Source organism: Tamandua tetradactyla, chromosome 20, assembly GCF_023851605.1.
Source record: "Tamandua tetradactyla isolate mTamTet1 chromosome 20, mTamTet1.pri, whole genome shotgun sequence".
NCBI classification, from domain to species: Eukaryota; Metazoa; Chordata; class Mammalia; order Pilosa; family Myrmecophagidae; genus Tamandua; species Tamandua tetradactyla.
The window spans coordinates 38,595,508-38,619,714 of record NC_135346.1 but is presented as its reverse complement, the minus strand read 5'-3'; the positions used below and the strand labels follow the sequence as shown (position 1 = coordinate 38,619,714).

The 24,207-nt window shown below is 43.7% G+C and overlaps 1 protein-coding gene across 1 annotated transcript in view; it reads left to right on the top strand.

The window, feature by feature from the left end:
• The window catches only part of ADAM19 (ADAM metallopeptidase domain 19), a 75,726-nt gene that overhangs the window by 16,611 nt on the left and 34,908 nt on the right, over positions 1-24,207 (top strand). Inside the window, exons 4-6 of the mRNA XM_077137529.1 lie at positions 12,960-13,038; positions 17,083-17,159; positions 23,798-23,990. Coding sequence (XP_076993644.1) covers positions 12,960-13,038; positions 17,083-17,159; positions 23,798-23,990 — 349 coding nt within the window. The remainder of the gene's footprint in view (positions 1-12,959; positions 13,039-17,082; positions 17,160-23,797; positions 23,991-24,207) is intronic.

Genomic DNA, 24,207 nt, shown 5'->3' with positions numbered 1-24,207 from the left:
AATGATGTAACGAATTCCCATATAACCATCATCCAAATTCAACAGAATCAAGGTGCTGTGATTAATTTTTTTCTTCATTTTCACAAACGATGGTGGAGTACATACTCTTGTGTACTTTGACAGTTGACAGTTGCTTCTAGAGGCTCAACTCCTCAATGTGAGTCACTAGGTCAAAGGCGTTTATGTGCAGTATGTGGATGTATAAAGACACATTGCATATCTATAGGTTTATATCCCACCAGCCTTGTTGAGAGAGCCTGTTTTCACACACAGTCACCAATGGATTGATTGTCGATCTTGGGTAGACCTTTCAAATGCAAACTTGCCTGCCATTTTCTTTTAAACAGCCTTATTGAGATAAAATTTATATAGTTTACTCAGTTAAAATGTACAATTCAGTGGTTTTTAGTATATTTATAGTGTAGTGCAACCATCACCTTAATCTAATTTAACATCATTTTTATTGTTCCTCAAAGAAATCTTATATGCATCAGTGATTGCTCCCTATTCCCTTCTTTCCCTTCCCCTTCCCCACTTTCATCAGCCCTAGGCAGTCACTAATCTGCTTCCATCTCTGGACATTTGCCCGATTTGGACATTTAATATAAATGGGATTAAGCAATACGTGTTTGTGTATGTGGCTGGCTTCTGTCACTTGGTTTTTGGTGTTCATCCATATTGTAATGTGGGTCAGTACTTCGTTCCTTTTTATTGTTATATAATATTCCATAATATGAAAACACCACCATTTCTTTATCTGTTCATCAGTTGATGGATCTCTTGCCTTTGAAGGCTGAGCTAATTTATCTCCATTCTACAAGTTTGATTTCAGTGAATATTGATGGAGCACTACGTATGGTGTGTGTAGAGTCTTACGTTAGGGAGCAGGAATGACAGCACGATCTCCTTGCTCTTGGGGAATTTATATTCCGAGGGAGAGAAAAAGAAACCGGAGCAACATAATCCAGGGCAGAATTTAAAATTTATACAAGAGTTGAAAGTAAAGTGTTCTAGGAGGCAGGAGGGAAAAGAGAATTTCTGTATGGGGGACCAGGGAAAGTGTTTCCAAAGACGGTTACTTGGAACTCAGCATTGCAGAATGAGAAGAGGATTCCATTGAGGGAGGGAGGGAGGAGAGGTGAGTGGGTGAAGGAGAAAATAATTTCCACTAAGAAAATATATAAATGTTTGGTCTGGATCAAGGGGAACCAAAAGCTGTGGTGCTACTAATCTCTTTGGAATTCAGTTTTCCTAACAAAGTCAAATAATTTTAACTCAGAAGATTGGTTTATGGAGGCTGGGAGTAGGGTTTCTTTTCCTTCCACTGTTGGAATACTGGAGTATTTGAGGAGCTTACAGTTCAAATTTTAAATTTTCCCATTTTTGATTTTCAGTTGTGCTCTGTCTTGCCTCAGGTAAAACTGTGTAGTTAGTTTCCCAGGGCTGCCAACAAAGCACCACAAATGGTGACTTAAAACAACGGAAATTTATTGTTCCAGGTTTAGGAGGCTAGATGTCCCTGCAGTCAAGGTGTCGTCAGTAAGACCGTGGTCCTTCTGAAACCTGCAGGGGAGAATCCTTCCTTGCCACTTAACCAGCTTCCAGTGGTTTCCCAGCAATCTTTGGCTTACAGCAGCAGCAGTGGAACATGACTATCCTGGAGAATAGATGGGACAAGGAGGCTGACACTGGGACCTTTGGGTGGGCTCTGGCCTGAGAAAGAAACCACATTTACATTTTCCCCGAGAGATATTTTGATTTTAGGAAAGTAAGCTTTAATTTTTCTCTACTTAGAACTTGAGGGGTAAATACAGACCTATTTGTTGACCCCTTGAATACTAAGTGAATGGGCTTCTGGACCTCTTGGGGCAACTTGGAAGTCCTACTCAGACTCAAAAGCAGGTGAGTATTGAGACAGAGAACGCTGAGCCCTGGCTTTTCTGACTGAGGTCTCCTATATACTGGATTTGAGCTCTGCACTAGGAATTGAGGAATTCTTTGTCTTTCTTTCTTCCTCTTTTTAGTCAATAAATACTGTGAGTTCCATCTATATGCAGGCACTGGACTAGGTCCTGGGTGTTCCCAGGCAAATTGTGGTGAGCAAAACAGACATATTGCTGCCATTCTAGGACTAAAGAGCTTCGAGGAGACAAAGGAATGTGGAGTGAGATGTGATGGAGGAAGTTGTGGGAGCATGGAGAAAGGGAACCTACTGTAGTTTGGGAGTCAGGGAAGTCTTTAGGAGAAAGTGAAGCAAAGAAGGAGTGAAGTGTTGGTGGAGGGGCTGGTAGAGTTGTTCATACAATGGGGGCGTGTGTTATGAGAAGCACCCATATCAGAAACAAAGGCCCAAAGGCAAGAGTAACATTTGAAAAGTTATGTTTAGAACATGGAGTGGGAGGAAGGAAATGGTGAGAGAAGAGATTAGTAGTGTAGGTAGGGGTGAGTCCTTGAAGAGACTTGAGTTTGAATGTTTGCCTTGGGGGCAGTGGGGATGAAGAGTATTTTAAAAGTCAGAAATACATCCATATTTGTCTCAAAAATCAAAACAGGAGAGTGCAACAGTGGCTCAGTAGCAGAATTCTCGTCTGCCATGCTGGAGACCCGAGTTCAATTCCCAGAGCCTGTTCATGTCAAAAAAAAAAAAAAGAGAGAGAGAGAGAGAAATCCAAATACATCAAATTGGCATTTTAGAAGGACTGGTTTGACTGAAATATAGAGGATATATTGGAGGGAGAAAGTTAGCAATAGTAGTAGGACCCATTCAAAAGCTTTAGTAGAATCTGGGTAAGAAAATATGGTGCCTTCCTTTGGGGAAGCTGAGATGGAGAGTAGGGTATGAATTCCAGAAATATTTTATAGGGTGGAATCATCGAATCTGGATGATTAATTGAATTAGGGATATGAGGGAAGGGATGGATTCAAGGACCAAGCTGAGATTCCTGGTTTAGGTAACTAGCAATGTGGTGGTACTAGTCCCATGTTTGTCTTTAGCTTGTGGGGAGACCTTGGACAAGAAAGAAAGAAAACTGTCTTTTGTTTTCTCTTTAGATGGAGGTAATAATCCCTGGTCACCAACATTGCAGGATTGTGGTGGTGGGAATCGACTGATAAAATCTATATGAGAAGTACTGTCCTGTATGCTTTCCATGACCTGCCAAGGCCTGGCAGAAGCCAACACTGTCCATACCCTCGCTGACTCTCTAATTTGGCCTTCATATGTAATCTTCCCTCCTTATCTAAAATTCTAAGTACTTGACCTCCCAGGAACTAGGAAGACCTTTGTCCATTCCAGCTGCTGAGGCCTCACTGGGGCCTCTCTGGGGGTTCTCAAGCTGACTTTTTGTTGAAAACAATGATATCATTGAGTGGGTGGAGCTGGGCCAGGCTTTCCTCAGCCAGTTTAAGGAGAAATGTGGTCTTTATGATTTCGGCATTTTATGGCTCTTTTCCAGCCTATTCCATAGTTCCCATGTGCCCTCACTGTCCCCTTTCCTCCCTCTCTCTCCCTCTAGTTTGCGGGTTTGCAGAAACTGGCAGACTGCACATTTTCTCCTCTTGCATCAGTCTCCCTGGAGAGAAGTCCAAATGGGCCAAAGATCTATAATGGCTACATTGTATCAGGCATGGACTCATTTCTGTGGTCCCTTTCTGGGGCTGGAGAGGCCAAGGCGTAGAAAGGGATTCCTTTGGATGGAGATTGGAGTGCTAGGGAAAGGGTTGATCTAAAGGAAATATTGGGAGGGATGCTAGGCCCCTTGTATTCTAGAAGCTCTTTATCTTTTAATTTAATGATACCAGATATGAGGCTTGGGTAGGAATGCAAAGATTAGACAGGCCTCCCAGGATTTCAGGTACTGGTCAGAGTGCTTGTGGAAAAGGAGCTCAGCAGTGTTGAATGAGTTTCTTTAGTTCCTTATTCCTAGACTATTCTTCTACCCTTCTCTAAATGCACACACACATCCTTCCTCCAAAGTGATGTGGGCAGCTTGTTAGGCAAAAATGGAAATTGGTTATTACACTGATTTGTAGCAGTTCTAGGAAGGACGGAAGATGGGCTGTGAAACAATGACTTGCCTTTTAGGAAATGGATAGCAATCCCTGCCATCTGTGTGGCCATTAGTGTTTGCAACAGGCTTTCACAGATGACCTCATTTACTCTTCATGGCAAGTGATGCAGTTGTGGGGTGAGGGCAGGAAACCATGTGTTTACCACTATGGCCCCATCCCCTAGCACAGTGTCTGACAGATTATTAGTAACTATCTGTGAAATGAATGGTGGACTTGTAGATGCAGATCCAGAATCTCAGAAGAGATCATGTAACTGGCCAAGGACCTAGAGATATACATGATGAAATCAAGTCATAGGAACTTGGTTTTTTTGCTGCCATGTACCCTACAGCTTGTATCATATTGTGCTGCTTAATAAGCAGTTATTGATGAGATTATACCAACTGTCTGCCTTCTGATTGTGTCTGGATGACCAAACTCTTGGATTGTCTACCACAGACATTTAGCTTGTCTGGTTTATTTAGACTGATGGGTTTAGAAGCAAAATGTAAATGTGTGACACTGGGTGAGTTGCTTTTGCTCTTTTAAAATTTCATTTGTGAAAGTAAAGGAGGGGAGGCTAACAGAGGAAGGGGGAAGGTTCTTTTGTTGCAGTGGACACTGCAACTTACACATTAAAAGCATGCTCCACCCCCACCACCACCACCACCCCCAAAAAAAAAACTTTATGGAAAGAATATGGGCAATGCATAGAATGAGGGAAAAGCTGAAGAACCATGAGCTGGAAAGGGTGGAATCCAGAAACTCTTGAGGTGCCATAACTGGGAGGACTCAACCCCAGCCATTTTCACCCAGGTGGCACTCATATCGAAATTCACATGCCCAGAAGAGAGATGAAACCTGTTTGCCTGGCTTGTCACATACCAGCAGCCATTGGGCCAGATCAGAGCAGGGACCTGGATTGACTACAGCTGTCCCCAGTCAACATGTAGTGAGGAAAGAGCATTTCTCTGAATGCACATGGAGACCTTGTTAGCCCAAGAAGGGGGCCTGGATGCTGGGCAGTCCAGGGCAGTAAATGTCCACTACCATCCCAGAGGGCTTTCCGAGTTCTCGCACTCTGGACTTGTGCTTTGGCTGCGATTTGTGCTTTTGGATCCTAAGAAACATCCCTCAAAAGGGAAGGCCCATAAAGTTACTGGGATATTCAGTCAGAGGCTAAAAGCGACTGAGAGCCTAAATTTCAGACAATTTGCTTACCTGGCTTTGTTTGTTCACTTGCTTGTTTTAGGGGATAGTCCTCTTTTTCTCCTCTTTCTAAGTGTATTCTTCGCTCCAGGGATCCTAAAGGTTCCTTTTCTTTACTTCCTCATGCCTTATACGTAAGGTTTATCTTTACAATATGACTGCTTTCTCATGCTTTCCTGTTGACACTTCAGGTTGTCTGTTATCAGCTAATCTGATAAACCGACACTGTGATTATTTACACACACACACACACAGTTGCTGGAGAGGCTGTCAGGCAATATTTTCTCTTTATTTTCCTCAGAAATGGTAAAGATGGTGCCCCATTTCTCTTAACTGATCTTACACGATTCCAACAAATACCCATAATGAGCTATTCAGGACACTGCAAAATAGAGGAGTGAACTGCTCTTGGGTGAGTCATTTCGAGTTAAGTTTATTGATTCCAAGAAATGGGTTCTATTTATGCAGAGAGGTTACTCATCACTGTAGAGGCAGCTGAAAGGGAGGCATGAGGAGGATTAAGTAAAGACCGTGCTGGCCAAAGGAATAAACAGTCTTCATCCAAACATCCTTTGCTATATAACATAAAAGCAAAACACAGAACCAGGAGCTGGTCGGAAGGGCGCCAGGTCTTATGAGAAACAGGAGAAGATGCAATGGGAAGCAGTTGGTGAAAAGGAGTGTTGATCTAATGTATTGTTTGGAAACTTCCTTCATAGAAGTTTAAAGAAAACATACCAAATAGCTTCAGCTTTTTGCCAGGTTTGTGGGTGGCACCATCTTGCTTTGCATTATTGCTTCTTAAGCTGGTTCTTTGGCAATAATGATGCTTTTTCAAGTGAATCCTTGGAGGAAGAGGATGTCCCAACTCTACATTAGGAACAACTTTCAAAGTTTCTCCTTCCGTTTTGAGGGCTTTCTGTTCCCTCAAAAAAGAATCCCTCTGCTTTTGGGCCCCTGAACTTATCAATTCCTTATTTGGCTTCAGGGCCATGCTTTGGCAGGTTGGTTTGTTTCCATTCCTTCGGAGACAGAAGTAGAATGAGTCTGGTTTAGAAATCTTGATTCTGAAACAGCTTGAGCTGTCTGTTCTCCCCTTTTCTTTCTCCATTGTCAAAAACAAAAGAAAACAAAAATGTGCTTAATTGGATTTCTTTTGTCCCAATTTGGAATAGCATAGTCCATTACATTAGAATAGCACTCTCTGTTTTTCAAAAACACTTTCCACTGCCTGCCTGTCCTAGGTGCACCATCATTTCCATTTGATAGAAAGGGAAATTTGAGACTGAGTAGCTTGAGACTGAGTAGCTTGCGACTTGCAAAATATCACCTCACTAGTTGAAAAATATTAAAATCAAAATTTCCAAACATTCACAGGAGAAAAGAATGTAGTACTGGTAGTACTAGAGATACATTATCTGGATTTAACAATTATCAAGATTTTTCCATATGGGCATATGGTTAGTTTTGAAGAAAACGGTAAGAGTGATACTTGTAGGACGCACATACTTTGTACTTTACAGATCATTTTTTTGCATTTGTTCATTTTATTTAACAAATAATTATATAGTCTTACTATGTGCTAGCACTGTTCTGAGTCCTTTATAGCACCAAGAAGATTCTCCCCATTTTATAGTTGAGAAAGCTGAGGCACAGAGAGGTTAACTGACTTGCTCAAAGTCACATGACTAGTAAGTAGCAGAGGTAGGATTGGAATGTGTTTTCTCATTTGATCCTCTCAGCAAGGCTGTGAGATAGTAATTATTATTATGCTCATTTTGCAGTTTAGGAAATGGAAACTTCAAAGGGTTTAGGGGCCTTGTCAAAACAATCTCATACAAATACATAGTGAGCACTTGTCAAAGTTTTATTGTTCTAATTAAAAGGGAACAAGCAAGATGATACAGCTAGTTTAAAATTGAATAAGGAAACTGATATAAATGAGAAAAGGAAAGTGGAGATGAAATAAGCTAAATTAGATACATAACTGATTAATATTAATATCCTAGGGGCCATAAACGATAACTTGGGAGTCTTTTTTTCATACTAGATGGAAATAATTTGCATCTCTAGTGCATCTTAATGTTATTTTTTTAAAAAGATAACATCTCATTTTACGAGTTGTACAAGAGCTGCTCTAATTAGTTGTAAGTAGTAAGTCTCACAAAGCTACCTTCCCCCAGGGAGTCCACAGAACCTTAGGCAGGCTTCTTAGACTGCATGACTTGACAGAGCTCAGGTCAAACACTGAAAGAAACCAAGTCTTATTTGCCTTCTTTCCAGGCTTTGGAAGGACAGTCATCTAGGGAGTCGTAGGGTTGGCACTTAAATAATTCCGAGCTCTGGACTTCCCGCTCTGTGCTGTCTGTGCTGGTGTCATCTCTAGACTTGGGGGGGATGATTAGGTCAGAAGTGGGAAAAATAATTGGAAATGCTCAAATTGATCAAATGGAATAGGAGAATTCCCAGAGCCTGAAAAAGGATCACCTGGAAAAACTATTTTAAAATACAGATTTCTTAGCCCTTCCCTAGAGAATATGAGTCTCAGAAGGGCTGGGCCAGGGCCTGGGATTTTACATGTTTTCACAGCCTTTCCGGGGGTTTGCAGTCACTGGACTAAGTCCCATGAGGGCGGCAGTAAGAGTGTGAGTGAGAAATGGAAGGGACTAGACTAATAGGGTCGGGTGAGGCCCCTCCCGGTGAAATAAGAGGGACCCTCCCCTTGTGTGGTATAGTGCCTGGATACTTTAGAAGAAACCAGATGGGGCCAGAATGGTGGTGGGGCTAGGGGGGTGGGGTGGGGGGTGGGGGTGGGAGTGGGGAAGGAGAAGGAGATGTTGGTAAAAATTACCTCTGGGGTGAGAGAAGCGATGTTTGCTCATGCTGGGCATGCCTCTATAGGTTGTTTTTCAAAGTTGTTCGGAAGTGCTTATCACCTCATCTCTACAATTTGTTGATCTAAAGAAGGGGAAGTAGGGTTCAGTTTCCAGGAAACCATGCAAATTTGTTTTAGTCCCTCTCTCCCCAGTGGGAGTTTTACATGGAGATCAGAAGCTTAACAGGACGTTTGAAATTCGTATGATCATAAATAGGATGTAAGGGGATTGCTCTGGGTTCGAAGGCTCTGAGCCTTAGGAATGGCGGGGTCAGGACTGTTTTCAGACTGAGTATGCTTTTGGGCCTGGCTGCCCACGTGAATAAATTCCAGGCTGCCACTGTCAGTTCTGTTGTGGAGCGCCCCTACCTTACGTTGTAAGTCGTGTCTTGGGGCAGCCTGTTTTCTTAGGGTAGGATTCAGAAGATTCAGGTTATGCTCCAGTGCTTTGGGACCAGAGCTACCTGGTTTTAGCCCAAAGCCACATGCCGTGCTGGCTGCTCCTGACTGCCTCTGGCTGTAGGATGCCGTGACTTGGCGGAGAGTGTGGGTCTCTGCCGGCCTGTTGGCTTGTGACCACGGGGAGGCTGGGGTGGGAGGTGCTGCAGGAGTGCACAGGGGCACTACAGAAGCCACTTTTCCATCCAGCCAGAAAAAGGAGGGGGTGGGTGGGAAATCTTGGAGAGTCCTTCTCTCTTCCTGGACACACATCACTCACAACTTGTTTCCTGAAAATCCTAGCCATCAGTGATGAGAGACGGCTTCCTGCTGATCTGCTGAGCCAGCTCCTTGTCAGGGAGATGAGAATAAGATGTGGGAGAAGGGGCAGTGGGGTGAGCTGTGTCCGCTTCTTTTTGAGGAGGCAGTTAGTGTCTTTGGTGCTAAAGCAGTGCCTGGGTGCATGGGCATGTACACGCCTAGCTTCAGGCACTGGGAAGCTTTGAAAGTCGAGTTTTGTCTATCTGTAAGATTGCACAGATGGTAGTAATGAAACATGACCCTCCTCTCTGCCTTTGGAAGGAAGGACCTTAAGGGGCCAACATCAATTGGCTTTTTGGGAAGCGTGGTTATTTCAGAAGAACTGGGCCTGCTGTTTCCTTTTCCAGCCCTGTGCTTTGTCCATTGCTCTCCCTTACATGAAGTCCCATGTCCCTAGGGCTAATGGTCACCTTTTTTTAATATCACGTATGTCCTCAAAGCTGCTATCATCCCTGGCAAATTTTGGTTTGGAGCACCGGTTACAGGCAATGCCAAAGTTTCATTCTTCTACCCTCTATGAGGCAGAGCATAAAAGTTGTGGCCAGGTCCAGCCTACTTGGGTTTGAAACCCGCCTCTGACCCTGTGCTGTGAGAACTTGGACAAGAGACAAGTTTGCAGATCGTCAGTGTCCTCAACTACAAAACTGGGGCAATGAAGGTACCTATCTAGAATGTATTATGAACGTTAAATGAAATAGCGCAAGGATTTAGTGCAGTAAATTGATGTTAACTATTCTATTTGTAGTCTCTCTAACCCAAGCCTAGGAGGAGCCAGGTTGTGGTAGAGGGCGGCAGGTGACGGGAGCTTGGGCGATGAGACACCTTTGAACTTTACTGAAGTTTGTGGTAAAACTTGTGGTTTTAGGGTGGTGGTTCTAAATTTGAACTTGCAACAGTATCACTTGGAGGGCTGGTGAAACAATTTTTGGAGCTCCAACCCCAGAAATTCTGTTCGATTCTTTAGGTCTGGTGTAGGGCCCAACAATTGACATTTTGAACTAGTTTCTAAGTGATACTGATGCTGCTGGTTTGGAAAGGGTTGTCATGTAGAAAAGAAAGCAGGTTATTCCCTGTGGGCTTGAAGGACAGAATGAAGGGCAGTGGGTACTGGTTACAGAGAGGCCCTTTGGTTCAGTGTAGGAACCTTCTCTAACTACTGTATGTGGTCAGAACTAAGTGGATGATCTCTGTCACTGGAGGTGTCCATGGCTAAATAACCATTTTGCAGATTCCTATGCTTGGTGGAAGGCTCACTCCTTCATATAATAAATGTGTGTTGACTGTTTACTAGGGGAAAAGCCTTGAACAAGGCAGACATGGTCCCTGCCCGTGCAAAGCCTCAGTCTAGTGATTTTCACTAAATGATTTTTGGGATCCCTTTTACTGCTGAGGCTCTGGGTTCCTGTGATGATGGGGTTAGATCTTCAGGATAAGAAACTGCAGAAGGAAATTCTTACACTTCTGTGGACTGGTGGCCAAGGACTGGCAAGAATGTGGACACCTCCAAGGCTCAGTGTCATTGGATGAATGATGTTTCTCCCTGAGACTCAGTGGAGGCTGAGAATGTATTTACCAGGAGTGCCTTTCCTGCAGGGAAAATTCACATCTCTCCGCTGACACCGGGGTTGACCTCTGAACTCCTAATTAGTTGTCCTTTTTGCAGTCTAGGTAGACAGTGAAAGCAAACCCCATGAAGTGGGCTGCAGGAATAAGCACTTTGCTGGGGTTTTTTTTTTTTTTTGGTGTTGGGGGTGAGGGGGTGGGGGTGAGGTTGCATGGTCCGGGAATTGAATCTGTGTCTCCTGCATGGAAGGAGCATTCTACTACTGAACCACGCGTGCACCCAGTTCATTGGGGTTTTTTTTTTGCATGGGCAGGCACTGGAAATCGAACCTGGGTCTCTGGCATGGCAGGCGAAAACTCTACCTGCTGAACCACTGTGGCCTGCCCAGTTCATTGCTTTTTAAGACCTCTCTCAAGGGATGTACTGGAGAGTTGGTGGGTGAGGAGAATAAGAGAGAGAAGCGTAGATTTCATGAGTTTTGCTGGGTCCTTCTATGATAATCCCTATTAGAATCAATAATGATAATCATGTGTCCCGTCTGATGTTAAGCTCTTTTACGTGTATTATGTTTGACTTTCTCAACAGCCCTATCAAGTAAAGACATTATCTTTATTTTTGCAGAAGAGGAAACACAGGTTCAGAGACATACAGTAACTTGGTCATGGCCAAGACAGTGCATTTTAGAGCTGGAATTGAAACCTCAGTCTCTCCAGACCATGCCCTAGACCATGTTCACCCATCCACCCAACTAATTGATTAGTTCTTTCATTGAATAAAGGTGAAGCACTAATGTATACCAGTAAACAAAATAGCCTGGCCTCTGCCCTTATGGCTTACAGTTTTTTTTAACCCAGAGAAATGGGTGACTCCTTGGGTCCTGGGTTGGTTAGATGCTGATGACAAAGACCAAAAGGCTGGGAGACAGGATCTGGCCAGTTAGTCACTGACCCAAAGTTTCCATGTGAATGAGAGCCTTTCCACATAAACTGGGTTTTGTGCTTTGCTTTATTTTTACATTTCCCTGCTGGGTTTCTTCTTAACCAAGCCTGGAAGTTGAAGGGCTTGACATATTGCAAGAGATAATTCTTGTGGCATTTTCCTTCTGGCTGCACACCCCGGGTGGAGGGGGCCAGGAATCTGAGATTCAGGAGTCACAGAATTTAGAGCTGGAAGTGACTTTGAGGCGACTCTAGAGAACCCTCTAAGCTGACCCTCTCTCACTGGGAAGTGTCACCTCGTCCTAAGACCATTTGTCCCAGAAGATTTCTTGGCTTTCTGTACTGGCATAAGCGTCTATTTTCTCCTTTTTAAAGCTGTTTAAAACTAGTTTCTCAATTTTCAAAGTAAATACATGATAATTATTGAAAAATTCAACCAATTTCGGAAATATGTAACTTAGTGAACATCTGTAATCCCGAGATAACCACCATTAAAATGGGTATTTTTTTCCTCCAATTGTTTCTAGTGCATGCTAGTATATACCATTAATAATTTTTTTGAAATGACTTTTACAATACATAGTTTTTTTTAAATGTACTCTTTTTATCTAACTCTGTTTTAGACATCTTTCTATATCTTACCAATAGATTCACATCATTTGCTTTGCACTGAACTTTAATTTCTATTGGTGCCTTCCATTAGAACCCCTTTTGCACCCCCGACCTCAGCTTTCTATAGATCCATTCTGTTTTTAATGTGACTGATCTACTTGAAACATCCCTTTGGCTCTTTTATTATTCTTTTAACTTTTAGAGAAATTCTAGGAACCTTATTTGGTTTCACCTTGCCTCTGGGAAGGGATTCTTAACCTCAGCTTCATGTGGTCTCTGGCAAGAAAGAAACCAATGTCCCATTTTAGAAAGAAAAAAAGAATTTTTTGGAAGGGTAGTGCACAGGACTGCCAGGCTTCAGGAAATCTGGACTACTAGGTCTCATAAAGAACAGACAAAGGCAGCTCCAGGAACCCATGTAGAGGAAAAAGGAACAGATAAATTTGCTATCATATATAATCAGGCCTTGCAGTGTACTGCATTGTCGTAGCTTGATCATGGGCCACCCCTTGGCCAGTGCAAGTACGACATCTTGATTGACAGTCCCTCCAAAACTGCATGAACAGGGGAGGGGTAATTCCCTTAAAAAAAAATTGGTGTGCTGATACTAAAAATTACTGGATGTGATTCTAGCACAATCAATAGCGGTACTGTGGAGTCTGGAAGATTTAGTGCATGCATTTGCATCTGTATTTTCCTAGGACTCAGAATGAGTTAAGAGCCATTGCTTCAGTTCTGTCTATCCCATCTGATTATGTCTGAACCAAATGATGATACCAGTGAATGAAAAATTACTAACAAACTTCCTCAGCCCTATGGTTACCTGGATTCTTCTTCATGGGAAGATGTTTGGGCTGGTCTTGTCTGGTTCAATTTAAATCATAGACTGCTTTCACAGGGGGGATGGAATTTATCATATAAAGATACAAATGTCTGTTTTTATTCTTGGCAGGTACCTTTTTGCTCCAGCTTATACAGAAACCCACTATACCCCAAATGGCAACCCTCAAATCACCAAGCTAAAATCTGAGGTAAGGACAGGTCAACAAATGTCTATCCAGTGTCTGCCCTATCCTGGTCTCCTAGGGGCTGAGGAGACAGGTCGTGGACCTTGACTCTTCTCTGAAGGCATTAAATATTCCCCTGACTGAAGACCAAGGGAGCAAGAAGGAGAAGCAAAATGTGTATTTGTTCTTTTATAAGTGCCCCCTCTTCTTTGTTAGCTAAAATGAGCAAACAGAATATTTTAGGGTCATAGCATTTTTTTTGTTTTGTTTTGTTTTTTTCCCATTGCATCTTTTGATAGTCATATCATTGTCATGAGAAATACATTTCTTTGCTGTGTATTAAGTACGCGTAGGTTAACGAAACTTAAAGTAAAAGAAAATGCTTTACCCGTGAGCCTGTTGCCTTGCCCGATCATGTATTTAATTGGTCCTTTTTCATTTGGGGGTGTGAGGTTTACAGAGTTGTGATCACCGTGCATATAGATTTTGTAATCTGCCTTTTTTAAGTGTGATTTTAGTTCATAAAGGTTTTATTTTGCAGCTGTCTTTATGTCGCTCGTTTTCCCCTTCAGATCTGTTTTTGAGTAGAGATGTTTGCACAAAGGTTTATCGTTAAAACAGTGGCCTTTCAAGTCGTCTTTCAGTTGGAGGCATATTGGTTTTCTTCACCACACCTCATTGGTAGACATTTAAGATAGTGACTCTGACACATGTCATTCCAGCTCTCCCTATGGGAGGGGGGGGGGTACCTGTTAGAATTTGTAGAATTAGAGCCATGGCCTGCAACTCTGAGCGATTCACCCTTCAAGGGCACTTGACGATGTCTGGAGACATTTTTGATTGGCATAACTGGAGGGAGTTGCTACTGGCATCCTGTGGGTAGAGGCCAGGGATGCCACTAAACACCTTACAATGCACAAGACAGACTTATCCAGCTCAAAATATCAGTAGTGCTGATGTTGAGAAGCTGTGGGATAGAGTGACCCTTCTCAGAGTCTGGGGTGATAAGATGGGTTGTAGGAGGAGGAAAGGGGGACTCTAGTAGAGGAATCAGCCATATTTAAGCTTTGGGACAAAGCCTAATGGGCTTTTCTGGCATGTGGATCTGGGAGGTGTGGATGAAGGTCAACAGCAGAGATCCCCTGTCTCAGTGTTCCTCTGGCAGCTTCCCTTGGAACCTGCGAGTCCCAAATGGCCATTCTTTAAAATAGTCTTACTAGAGTGCGAATGTTTAATAAGACAAAAATAGCCACTATCAGTTCTTAACAATTCAGATAAGTTTCTAAGAGTACCTCTGAATGGAGAAAGGGACACAGGACATTTAAGTTTTGAGAGCTCTAAGAGGTCTGGAACATGGTAACTGGGTAACCTAGAGACTATGTTGGATTGTTGGGTAAATTGGGGCATTGAGGGGCAAGAGAAAGTGCAGAAATGAGGATGGAGTGTTGTGAAGATCAATGCAGCCTTCTTCATTAAGACCTTCTTAATGGGGGTTGCTGTAAGCCTAAAGCAATTGGTAGTATGGCCATTGCCTACAGCAGGTGAGTCGCTGCATCTTCTCATCTCTTGGCAGGCTGTCCACCTGTGACTCCAGCCCCTGGAATCCACATCTTCCTCCATGCCCCTTGGTCAAAACTTCTCCCTTCATTGGAACCTCTGTTCTCTACCTTCAGGGTGGGGATGGTGGGAGATAGGGGTGCACAAGCCTGCTTAAAAAGTCCCAAGCCATTAAGACCTCACAAAAGCACCCTCCTTTATTTGCCTTCTGCTCCTTCTGTACCCAAGAGCTCAATAATGGGTCTCAGTCTACAAGTTTGCCATGAGCTCATGCTTCCTGCTCTGAAAGCCCCCTTGGGGTGGCCCTCTCAGGCCAAGAAGCTGAGATGGAATGCTGTGACTTCATGACTGATAATTTACTTGTTCTTTGTGCCTTTGGCTTTTGCATTAGGCAGAGAAGTTGAAATGGCCTTTCAGCAACAGAGAAGTGGAAGAGAGTGTCCCCTCATATCTGGAATTCCCTTCCTTCCTTAAAGCATTGTTGATTGAAGCACATCTTAGCTGAAACATGAGGCGACTTATTATTTTCTTGTATCCCCAGCTCCTGGACTTTTGCAAAACTCCCCACCCAGCCCCATGTGGCTCCCAGTCAGCTTTCTTATTTGGAAGCTAAGTGCTTGAAGAGGAATGGCAATGGAATAAACCATTTAGTTGTGCTTGACTCGAATTTTGAGGACTATACTCTACTACCAAACTTGGCCATTGTTGGTGGGAGTTCTGGGAACCTTATCAAGACTCATCAGCGGGTTCTTCAGGCCAGCTGTAATCTAGGTCAGGTCAGTGGGGGAATGGGTCTGTGAGTGTGTTCCAGTAGAAAGATTCACAGGGTTTGGGGTCTGAAGGCCAGATCTGTGGCCTTGGTTTTTCCTAGCTATATGACCTTAAACAACCCTTTGTTCATACTGGTATTTAGTTTCTTCATCTGAAAATTAGATATACTAATATGTGACTGTCAGGGCTGTGGAAGGGTAAGATGAATCACTGATTTTTATGGGAAATTATAAACTTCCGTTCTAATACCCCATCTTTCGAATGAGGAAATTGAAAGGAGGAGAGGAAATATAATTTGCCCACGTTCAGACCAGCAGATAGTGGCAGAGCTTAGACTAGATTTAAGTCTTTTGGGTGCTAAGGAACAGTTGAGCTTCTAGGTGCTTTCATGGTGCTGCTCTTGGTAGGAGAAACAGAACAACGTGTTAGACAGAGAATGGGATGTGGAGGCCAAATGTGGATTTGTGCACTGTCTGTATAAGGATGAGCTCACTCTCTGTGAGCTTCAGTTTATTCATCATATGTTAGAAAAACACTGCCTCCTCTCCCTACTTTGCACGGTGGTGGTGGAGCAGGTGATTAGAAACAGTTCTAAAGCACAATACTGGCTGGCATAGAGTGCTTTAGAGCATGGAGTCTGGAGTCAGGCTGCTGGGGCTTGAGCTCCACTTTTCTGTGTGACCTTGTAAACGACGTACCCTCTCTTATCTTTAGTTTCTCTTTTTTAAAAAAAATGAGGATATTAATATCTACTTCATAAGGCTGTGGTCAGATGTAAAGAGAAAAAAAGCCATGTAAGTTGTTTATCATGTAGTAATAGCTGATGGATCGTAGCTCTCATTGTTAATAATGCCAGCTGTTCATTATCATTTGAGATAATGTATGTGACATCTTGAACTGAGGATGAGTTGGGGTGTATTAGTTTCTGTGGCTGCTGTAACAAATTACCACAAACTGTGGCTTAAAACAACAGGAATTTATTGTCCTACAGTTTTGGAGACTAGGAAACCAAAATCAAGGTGTTGGCAGAGCCAGGCTACCTCTGAGTGCTCTAGGGAAGAATCTTCCCTTTCCTCTTTGCCTCTTTCTAGTTTCTGGAGACTCCTGGGAATCCATGGCATTCCTTGGCTTGTGGCAGCACCGCTCCAATCTCTGCCTCCATTTTCACATGACCTTCTTTGCTCTGTGTCTGTGAATTCTCTTCTTAAAAGGACAACAGTTACTGGATTCAGAGCCCACCGTAATCCAGCCTGACCTCGTTTTAGCTTAATTATCTGCAAACATCCTTTCCCCCAGTAAAGTCATATTCTGGAGTTCTAAGTGGCCATGAATTTGGGAGGATACTCCTCAGTGTACTGAGGGGGTCACAGAGGTGACTCTGAGAAGGGGGAGGCAGGCTTCTTCAGAAGCTAGTGTTTCCTGTGGCTGACATCATGTTGTAAAAGAGCGCTGATCTAGAACCTGAAAAAAACCTGGGTTTTCCAACTGGCAGTTTGTTTCTCTGGGCCTCAGATTCTTCATTTGTTCAGTTGGGATAATGGCATCTGCCCTTCCCCATCTCACAGAATTATTGTGAGACTCCAATAAAATTATGGATTAGAAAGCTCCTCACAGATTGTAAATCGCTGTAGGGTCAGGATAGATATATAGTAAATTAGGAATCATCTGTGACCACTTGAGATCAACTTTGCTGTGTTTATCTTTGCTCTTTAGCCTGACCACGTCTTTTCTCCTTTTTAGGATCACTGCTTTTACCACGGGACAGTGAGAAAGTCAGAAGAGTCCAGCGTCACCCTCAGCAGCTGCCGGGGAATTAGGTAAGAAGAGGCCCAGAAGGTACATGGAACCCCTGGCACATTCCTCAGAAAATGGAATTTTCAGGACTAGCAGGGCTGGCTTCAGGTGATGACCTCAGGAAGGAATCCACTGATGGTGTGTAAGCCAGCTCTGAAGAGGGTGGAGCCTTAGATGGACAAGGGAAATGCTAGATAATCCACAAAATCATGGGATTGAGTTTTAGCTTCCCTGAGGAACTTCTCCTTATCTCCTCTCTGGTAGATGATGAAATAGGAAATTGCAGGTGGTGAAATAGGAAATGAGCATCTAACGAAAACAGAGAGCAGAAAGATGAAGGAGAAGCAGGGATAATTTTCACGTTCTTTGGAAAGAGATTGATTCTTCATTCTTTGAGCCATACTCCCTGGGTTTAGGTCCGAGCTCTGCACTTTGCCAGTTGGGTGACCTTGGACCTCGATTGTTTCATTTGTAAAATGTGGATAATAATAGCATGGACCTAGTGTTGTGCAGATTAAATGTGTGGCATTTAGAACTGCGTTTGCACATGGTCAGTGACCTTCCCGGCCCTTGCGTCTCTGGGTGTCATCCAGGAATGGGCAGCATCTACATCAGCTGGGGCCGGCCATGTTCCAGATGCCGAATCATAGGTGTCACCCAGACCCACCGAATCTGTCTTCATTTTACCATGATCCTCAGGTGATTTGTGTGCAACATTAAGTTTGTGCCTAAGAAGGCATGTTTCTTGAGAACATAAGTTTTATCTCAAATATCTGCTTTACTCTGCTGGCCTATCCCAGTGCCTTGCATAGAGTAGGATTTATACATGAATGTTGAAATAATAAACATCTTTTATTTAGGCCCCAGCCACTTGTCCCTTTTGCTGAAAAGGGGTAAGGGTTTCCCGTTAATTCCCGTTTACCCATGTGTTGGAAAACTGACTGTCTGGTAAAAAAAGATCCATCCCGATTTGTAGCATCAGCCAATATGCTGATAAAAATAATCCCTCTGTGGGCCAATTTCAAGCTACTAATGTGATATCATTGAAGGTGAAATTGGAATCTGTGTATCCAGTTGGATTTGGACTCCACTGTGTACCCCACCTTTCTTACATTCAATGATTGTTTCATTCACTCAACAAGCTAAGATTGGGTACCTATTCTATGTCCAACTACACCAAGTGGAGGAAAGACAGGCAGTGACAAGTTATTGCTTTGAGCCTTCAGTTTCCTCATCTGTAAATGGGTATCGATGATAGACATGGCGGAAAACGTGGTTTAAGTTTTAACAGGCTGCAAACGGGATTATCATCTTTAACATTAAAGCCATGCTAAGACCTGGGTAAGACTTATCCCGGCATGCCGAACAAATGGAAAGCCTCACATTGTAGATCCTAAGCTGTTGATAAATTGGGCCATGATTTCTCTGTAAGGCTGCGGGCTGAGTTGGCTGGAGGAAATTAGGCAGGAAACAGACTTTGCTGGGAGACGATAACAGAGCCACTCCAAATCCCCCGTTCAAGTGATCTGATTGAGCCAAGCCAACTGGCTTTGCCGTGAGTGGATTCAGGCCCAGCCACTGCCACCTGCAGTCTGCAAATAAACAAAGTCTGTCCCAAGAAGGAGGAAAAGGAACATGCAGGTGTGACCTGCTTCTCTGTGCTTCTTCCTCCATCCCCTCGGTCTAGAGCAGTGGGAACTTGGCTGGGCCACTTGTAAATCATTCCGGCAGCCGTGCTGATGGGGGAAACCAGATGAGCCATCCATGTGTTTCTGTTTTGTATGCTTCACTCTGGTGAGTTCCACCCAGCTTTCTCACTGCACCATCGTGAGAAAGCAAAGGTGTCTGGGCCGATGTAAGACCGCCAGATGGTTTGATTTAGACTTGAGAAGGAGCAGCTGCAGCAGAAGTGGCAGTGTTCAAACCTGTAACACCCTGGTCTCTCCCCCCACCCGCCAGGGCCATAAAGTGAGGTTGTGATGGAAAATCTCCGTAGCAGTTGTTCTTCTCTTCTTGAGGCATGCTCCTTGTGATTGGAGAAAGTCGATGTGATTTATACCAAATGGGATCTTCAGGCTGATGATGCAAATACAGAGGAATTCAGCTGAGTTTCTAAATGGTTGCTAGATCCCCTTCTTCTGTCCAGTGCAGTGCTTTAGGCCAGTTTAACTGAAAGGAGCGATACATGATTGTAGTAAAAATAAAATTGTGCAAGAGAGTACATAATGAAACGTTGGTCTCTCATTCTCATCCCTGATTTCTAGACCCCTTCCCCTACCAGAGTCAGCCCCTATTACCAGTTTCTTGGGAATCCTAGAAATATTCCTTGTCGAAAAGAACACAGATATGTAACAGGGTGCTTTGTAATCTTATTTGGGCCACAGACTTCTTTACTGAGAAACAGCACAGCAAAGACAGAGCATACCATTTTGTTGGAGGTGTCCAGTGTCCATAGCCCACCCCTGAGCCTGTCTCAGATGAAGGACCCTCCTCTAAATGTTTACGTGGCATGCACAAACATTTTGCAAACTAATGCGCTGTCTAAATGTCAGGAAAGATTTCATTTGTGAAGAAATCAAGACAGACCTGGGCTGAAGTGAAGTGTCCTTGATTGAACCTATGGATTTTTGGGAGATACCGTGTGTGTTTGTGTGGAGGGGGGGTAAAAACTTTTCTTTTTTACTTCTTTTTGAGTTTTAAAGAAAATGCTAAGACTTGTCATAACTTAATGAATATGGGGTTATTGTTAAACATTCAAACATTTTTACTTACGAAGTCATAAAATGAAAGTTCTTTTTGCCCTTCCCTCCAGGCCTGCTCCCCGACTGCAGTCGTAGTTGGGGGCATGAGTAATTGAAATATATTATTGTGTGTATGTGTATTTCTTTTTCCTAGATGAAATTACCCTGTCTATACTGTTTTGTAACTTTTTCCACACTTAACATCTTTCTTAGATACACAGAGATCTGTCTCATGGTGTATTTAATTATGTTAGAAAGCCTTTCACAGGTATACAATGAATCACCCATAGTGATAATATGTTTTGTTTTGTTTTGTTTTGTTTTCGCATGGGCAGGCACCGGGAATTGAACCCGGGTCTCTGGCATGGCAGGTGAGAACTCTGCCTGCTGAGCCACTGTGGTCCAACCCCTAGGGATAATATTTGATGGATTGCTTTTGTATAGTAGCAGCTCTGTCCTTTAAAATCTGGGGCCTGCACTCACTGTGGTTATACCCTCCTCCTAGCTCCTGATTGTGTGAGTGAGGGAGAGAGAGAGAGAAGGAAAAATGAGATTCTATAAGCAGGTGCATGATGGCCTGGAGTGAGCTCCAAATTTAGAGTTGGGAGACCTGAATTGGAGGACTTGCTCCAGCCTCCTGGCAGCGTGAGGCCTGAGTTTTCCTCTCCTCATTTAATATTGTCTTTGTCTTTCTCTTGGCCAGGCTTTTATCTCCCATGGGCCTTAAACAATCCTACTGGTGCTTCCCAAAGTGAGGAGGCTGGTGAGTCCTGGGGTTGCATCAGGGCCTGGTAACAAGGGCCCTCCCCGAAACAATGAGCCTGGGTATTAGACTGGGATCTTGCCCCCCGGCTCTGACATTAACTTGCTGGGTGATGGTGGGTGAGCTCCTTTTTTTCCTCTGGCTTTTTGGTTCCTTTTATCTGTAAAACAAGAGTAGACCAGACCACCAGCCTTTGGTTGTGGGGCTCTGCCTGGGCTGTAGAGAGTAGGCGGAGTCTCTGGGGCAGAAGGAGGTGGCTCATCTGCGTGCAGCCAGTCCCTTCCCATCTGCAAAGCAGAGTCATGGCCTTTTCCCCTTTGTACGTCTTGCCATCTTTCTGCAGAACAAATAACTGTGCCAGTTAACTCCTCAGGAGGCGGGTTACAAATGTCCTTGGGAGGCATACACTCCAGGGATTACAGAAGTAGCTTCGGGAGTCAGTCAGTGGCTGGTTTAAAACCTGACACTTTCTTTTACCTCCCTAGACTCAGTTTTCTCATCTGTAGAATGGAAGCAACCATATTGACGTAACTGGTGAATTTTAATTAGGTAAAGGGGGTGAGCTCCTGGACAGCGGGGACTTTCTTCTGATCATGCTGTGTCCCAGTACTATGTTCCTAGCTCAGCAAATATACACCAAATGGCTACTGAATAAAAATGCTTTGCACCATGCTTGATACATACGTTCAATAAATGCTTGGCCCACTGCATTGTCCGTAGTAAAGTCTCAGTGATTAGAGCCTCCGTGATGATTATTGTCCACCATGCGTCCAGCTTTGGCTTGGCCTTTGTCATAGTTGGTCCAGAGGCTTGTTCAAGTGAACCCTGACAAACTGCACCTGGGGTTCCACGCTGGAACTTCCATTGACTCCTATACAGAACTTTCCATTCTCTGGGTGTTATCTCACAGCCTCACCCTGAGGCACAACAAAATCATCAGCTCGTTTGTGGTCAAACCATCTGTATTTCCAACATTTCTAACTAGTAGGGGAAACTGAGGTGATGGGAGGGGCCTTGGTCAGCTGACATGAGAAGATAGCTTGGGAACAGGATGTCTGAAGCAGTTCTCTCTCTCTGGCCTTTCCTGTCTGGTTCAGGGAGTGGCGAGACCCTTGGTCTTTGCCCTTTTCCTACCTCCATCTGTTCAGGGAACACCTCCGGTCTCTCTGGGGCTGGGCAGGGATCACTGTGTCAGCTTGGTTGAGGTGGCTGGAAAGTCATCAGGTTCCTGGCACTGGGATGAGATCAGCCAGGGTAGAATCCCGGAAGGGCTGCTGCAAATCAGAACTGGGTGCTGTCTTTCCTGAGAGTATCACAAGCCCTTTGTACAATAATAGGCCTTTTTGAAAGGGTAAAACCTTGGCCTTAGGACTGGGAGTGAGAGTGGAAGCTGAGACAGCTTAGGAGAGATCCCGCCAGTTTAGAGTGGCAAAGACTCTAAATTCAAGATGTTTTAGCTTTTGAGTTTTCTAGAAGGTTGAGAGCCTGAAGTTTTGGAGTACACAAATGCTGCTAGGGTCTGTGGGAACCATTCCTGGGCTTCCTCCTCCCCCAGAGGCCAGGGTACATTCCCTCGTGTGGGATTCATCTTATTGTATAAGGATGGCAAACACCTGTCACATGGGCCTCACCCTTCTGCTCATTATTTATGATTGTGATAAATAATAAATCATGTCACTCTTTCTCACTGAGTCCAGATGGATTCTGATGACCCTTAGAATCCTTGTTGATGTAGCACTCTAGCAGCTACTTCCAATCCATCGTTGTGGGTGCTGAAATCTTTTTGCTCTCTCTGGTATATCTTATGGGGATTTATTCCCATGTTTAGACTCTAAGCCCCATCAGAACAGGCATGGCACTTTGCCTGGCTTGTCTGCTACTCTCCCCTCAGCAACTAGCATGATGCCTGACACATAACAGGAGCTCAGTAAATACTTGTGAGAACAAATGACTATTCTCCAATTGGCCATGGATTACTTGAAGACAGGGATTATGTCTAGTGCACAATAAGGGCTCAATGAGTGAAAGAAAAAAAATGAATGAACAAACATCTTCACTCCAAGTCCAGCTTGTGTCTAAAAACCAGAAAAAATAGTAGTCACATACACTTGGTTTTAGATGTCACTCTTCACCTGATAACTGCCTCACTGACTTATTGGGGAAGTTGGAACTGATGGAGATGTTATCAGTGGTGTGTCCAGCTTTGGCTTCCAAGCACAAGGACACTTATCTTTCCATTTAATCATCTCAGGAGTCCTGTTACATTAGTAAATTATCATTTCCATTTCATAGAGGAGGAAACTGAGGCTCAGAGAGATTTAAAATGTTTTTTTTAAAGGGGGAATTTATTGCAAGTTTACAGTTCTAAGGCTGTAAAAATGTCCAAATTAAAGCAAGTCTATAGAAGTGTCCAATCTAAGGCACCCAGAGAAAGATACCTTAGTTCAAGAAGGCCGATGATGTTCAGGGTTTCTCTCTCAACTGGAAAGGCATATGGTAAACATGACAAAGTCTGCTAGCTTTCTCTCCAGGCTTCTTATTTCATAAAGCTCCCCAGGGAGATTCTCCTTCATCTCCAAAGTTCTCTGACTACATGGCCTCTGTTTGTTTTGGTGGCTCTCTTGGCTCCAGCGGCACTAAAGCTTTTTAAAACAATGTGACAATTTAATGTTGGAGCCCCCAGAAGCCAGGTCTTCTCACCCCCAAGCCAGGATTCTTTCTCTGACCACTAGACTGTCTTTTTCTGGGACTGTATAGTTTTCACCTGTGCTTTGTCATATGCCATGTTTGGGTTTGGGAGGATTTTTGGAATCCTGGTCCTGCCTTGCTTTATAAGTATTAACTCTCCTAGATCTAGCCTTTTAGAGCCTTTTGAGCTTCGATAGTCTAGGTTGTTAACATGGAGCTCAGTGATGAGCCTAGGGGACTCAAGTCCCCTTTGAAATTGTGTGGTACATTTTGAATCTAAGTCATTTTTCTGGAGAGAAGCTCTGTAGGTTGCATCTCATAAAGGTGTACATGACCCCATAGTAAGGTTAAGAACCAGTTATTGAATCCAGCCATGCCATTTTGCATATGAGGAAACTGAGGCCCATGGAAGGGACTTTTCCAGAACCATAATCTTTGACCAAGAATATTCTATTTCTCCCATCGACAGAGGGCTGATTATGGTGAGCAGTCACCTCAGCTACATCATCGAGCCCCTCCCTGACAGCGAGGACCAACACCTGATTTACAGATCTGAACATCTCAAGCTGCCCCCAGGCAACTGTGGCTTTGAGCACTCCATGCCCACCACTAGGGACTGGGTCCTTCAGTTTACGAACCAGACCAAGAAGAGACCTCACAGGGTGAGTTTGAGGCTCTCAGTGCAGGAGGCAACCTGGGATAATCTTGTCCCTTCTGAGGATCCTTACTTTGGATCCAAGAGTATTCTATATTGATGGGAGATCATTAAGTAGGAAGAAATAACTTTTTTCTTTTATTCTTAGTCATTGCTGAGTGTGAAATAATTCTCATCAATAGAATAGCTGCATTTTGAGAAAAATACTACCACATTTAATATGT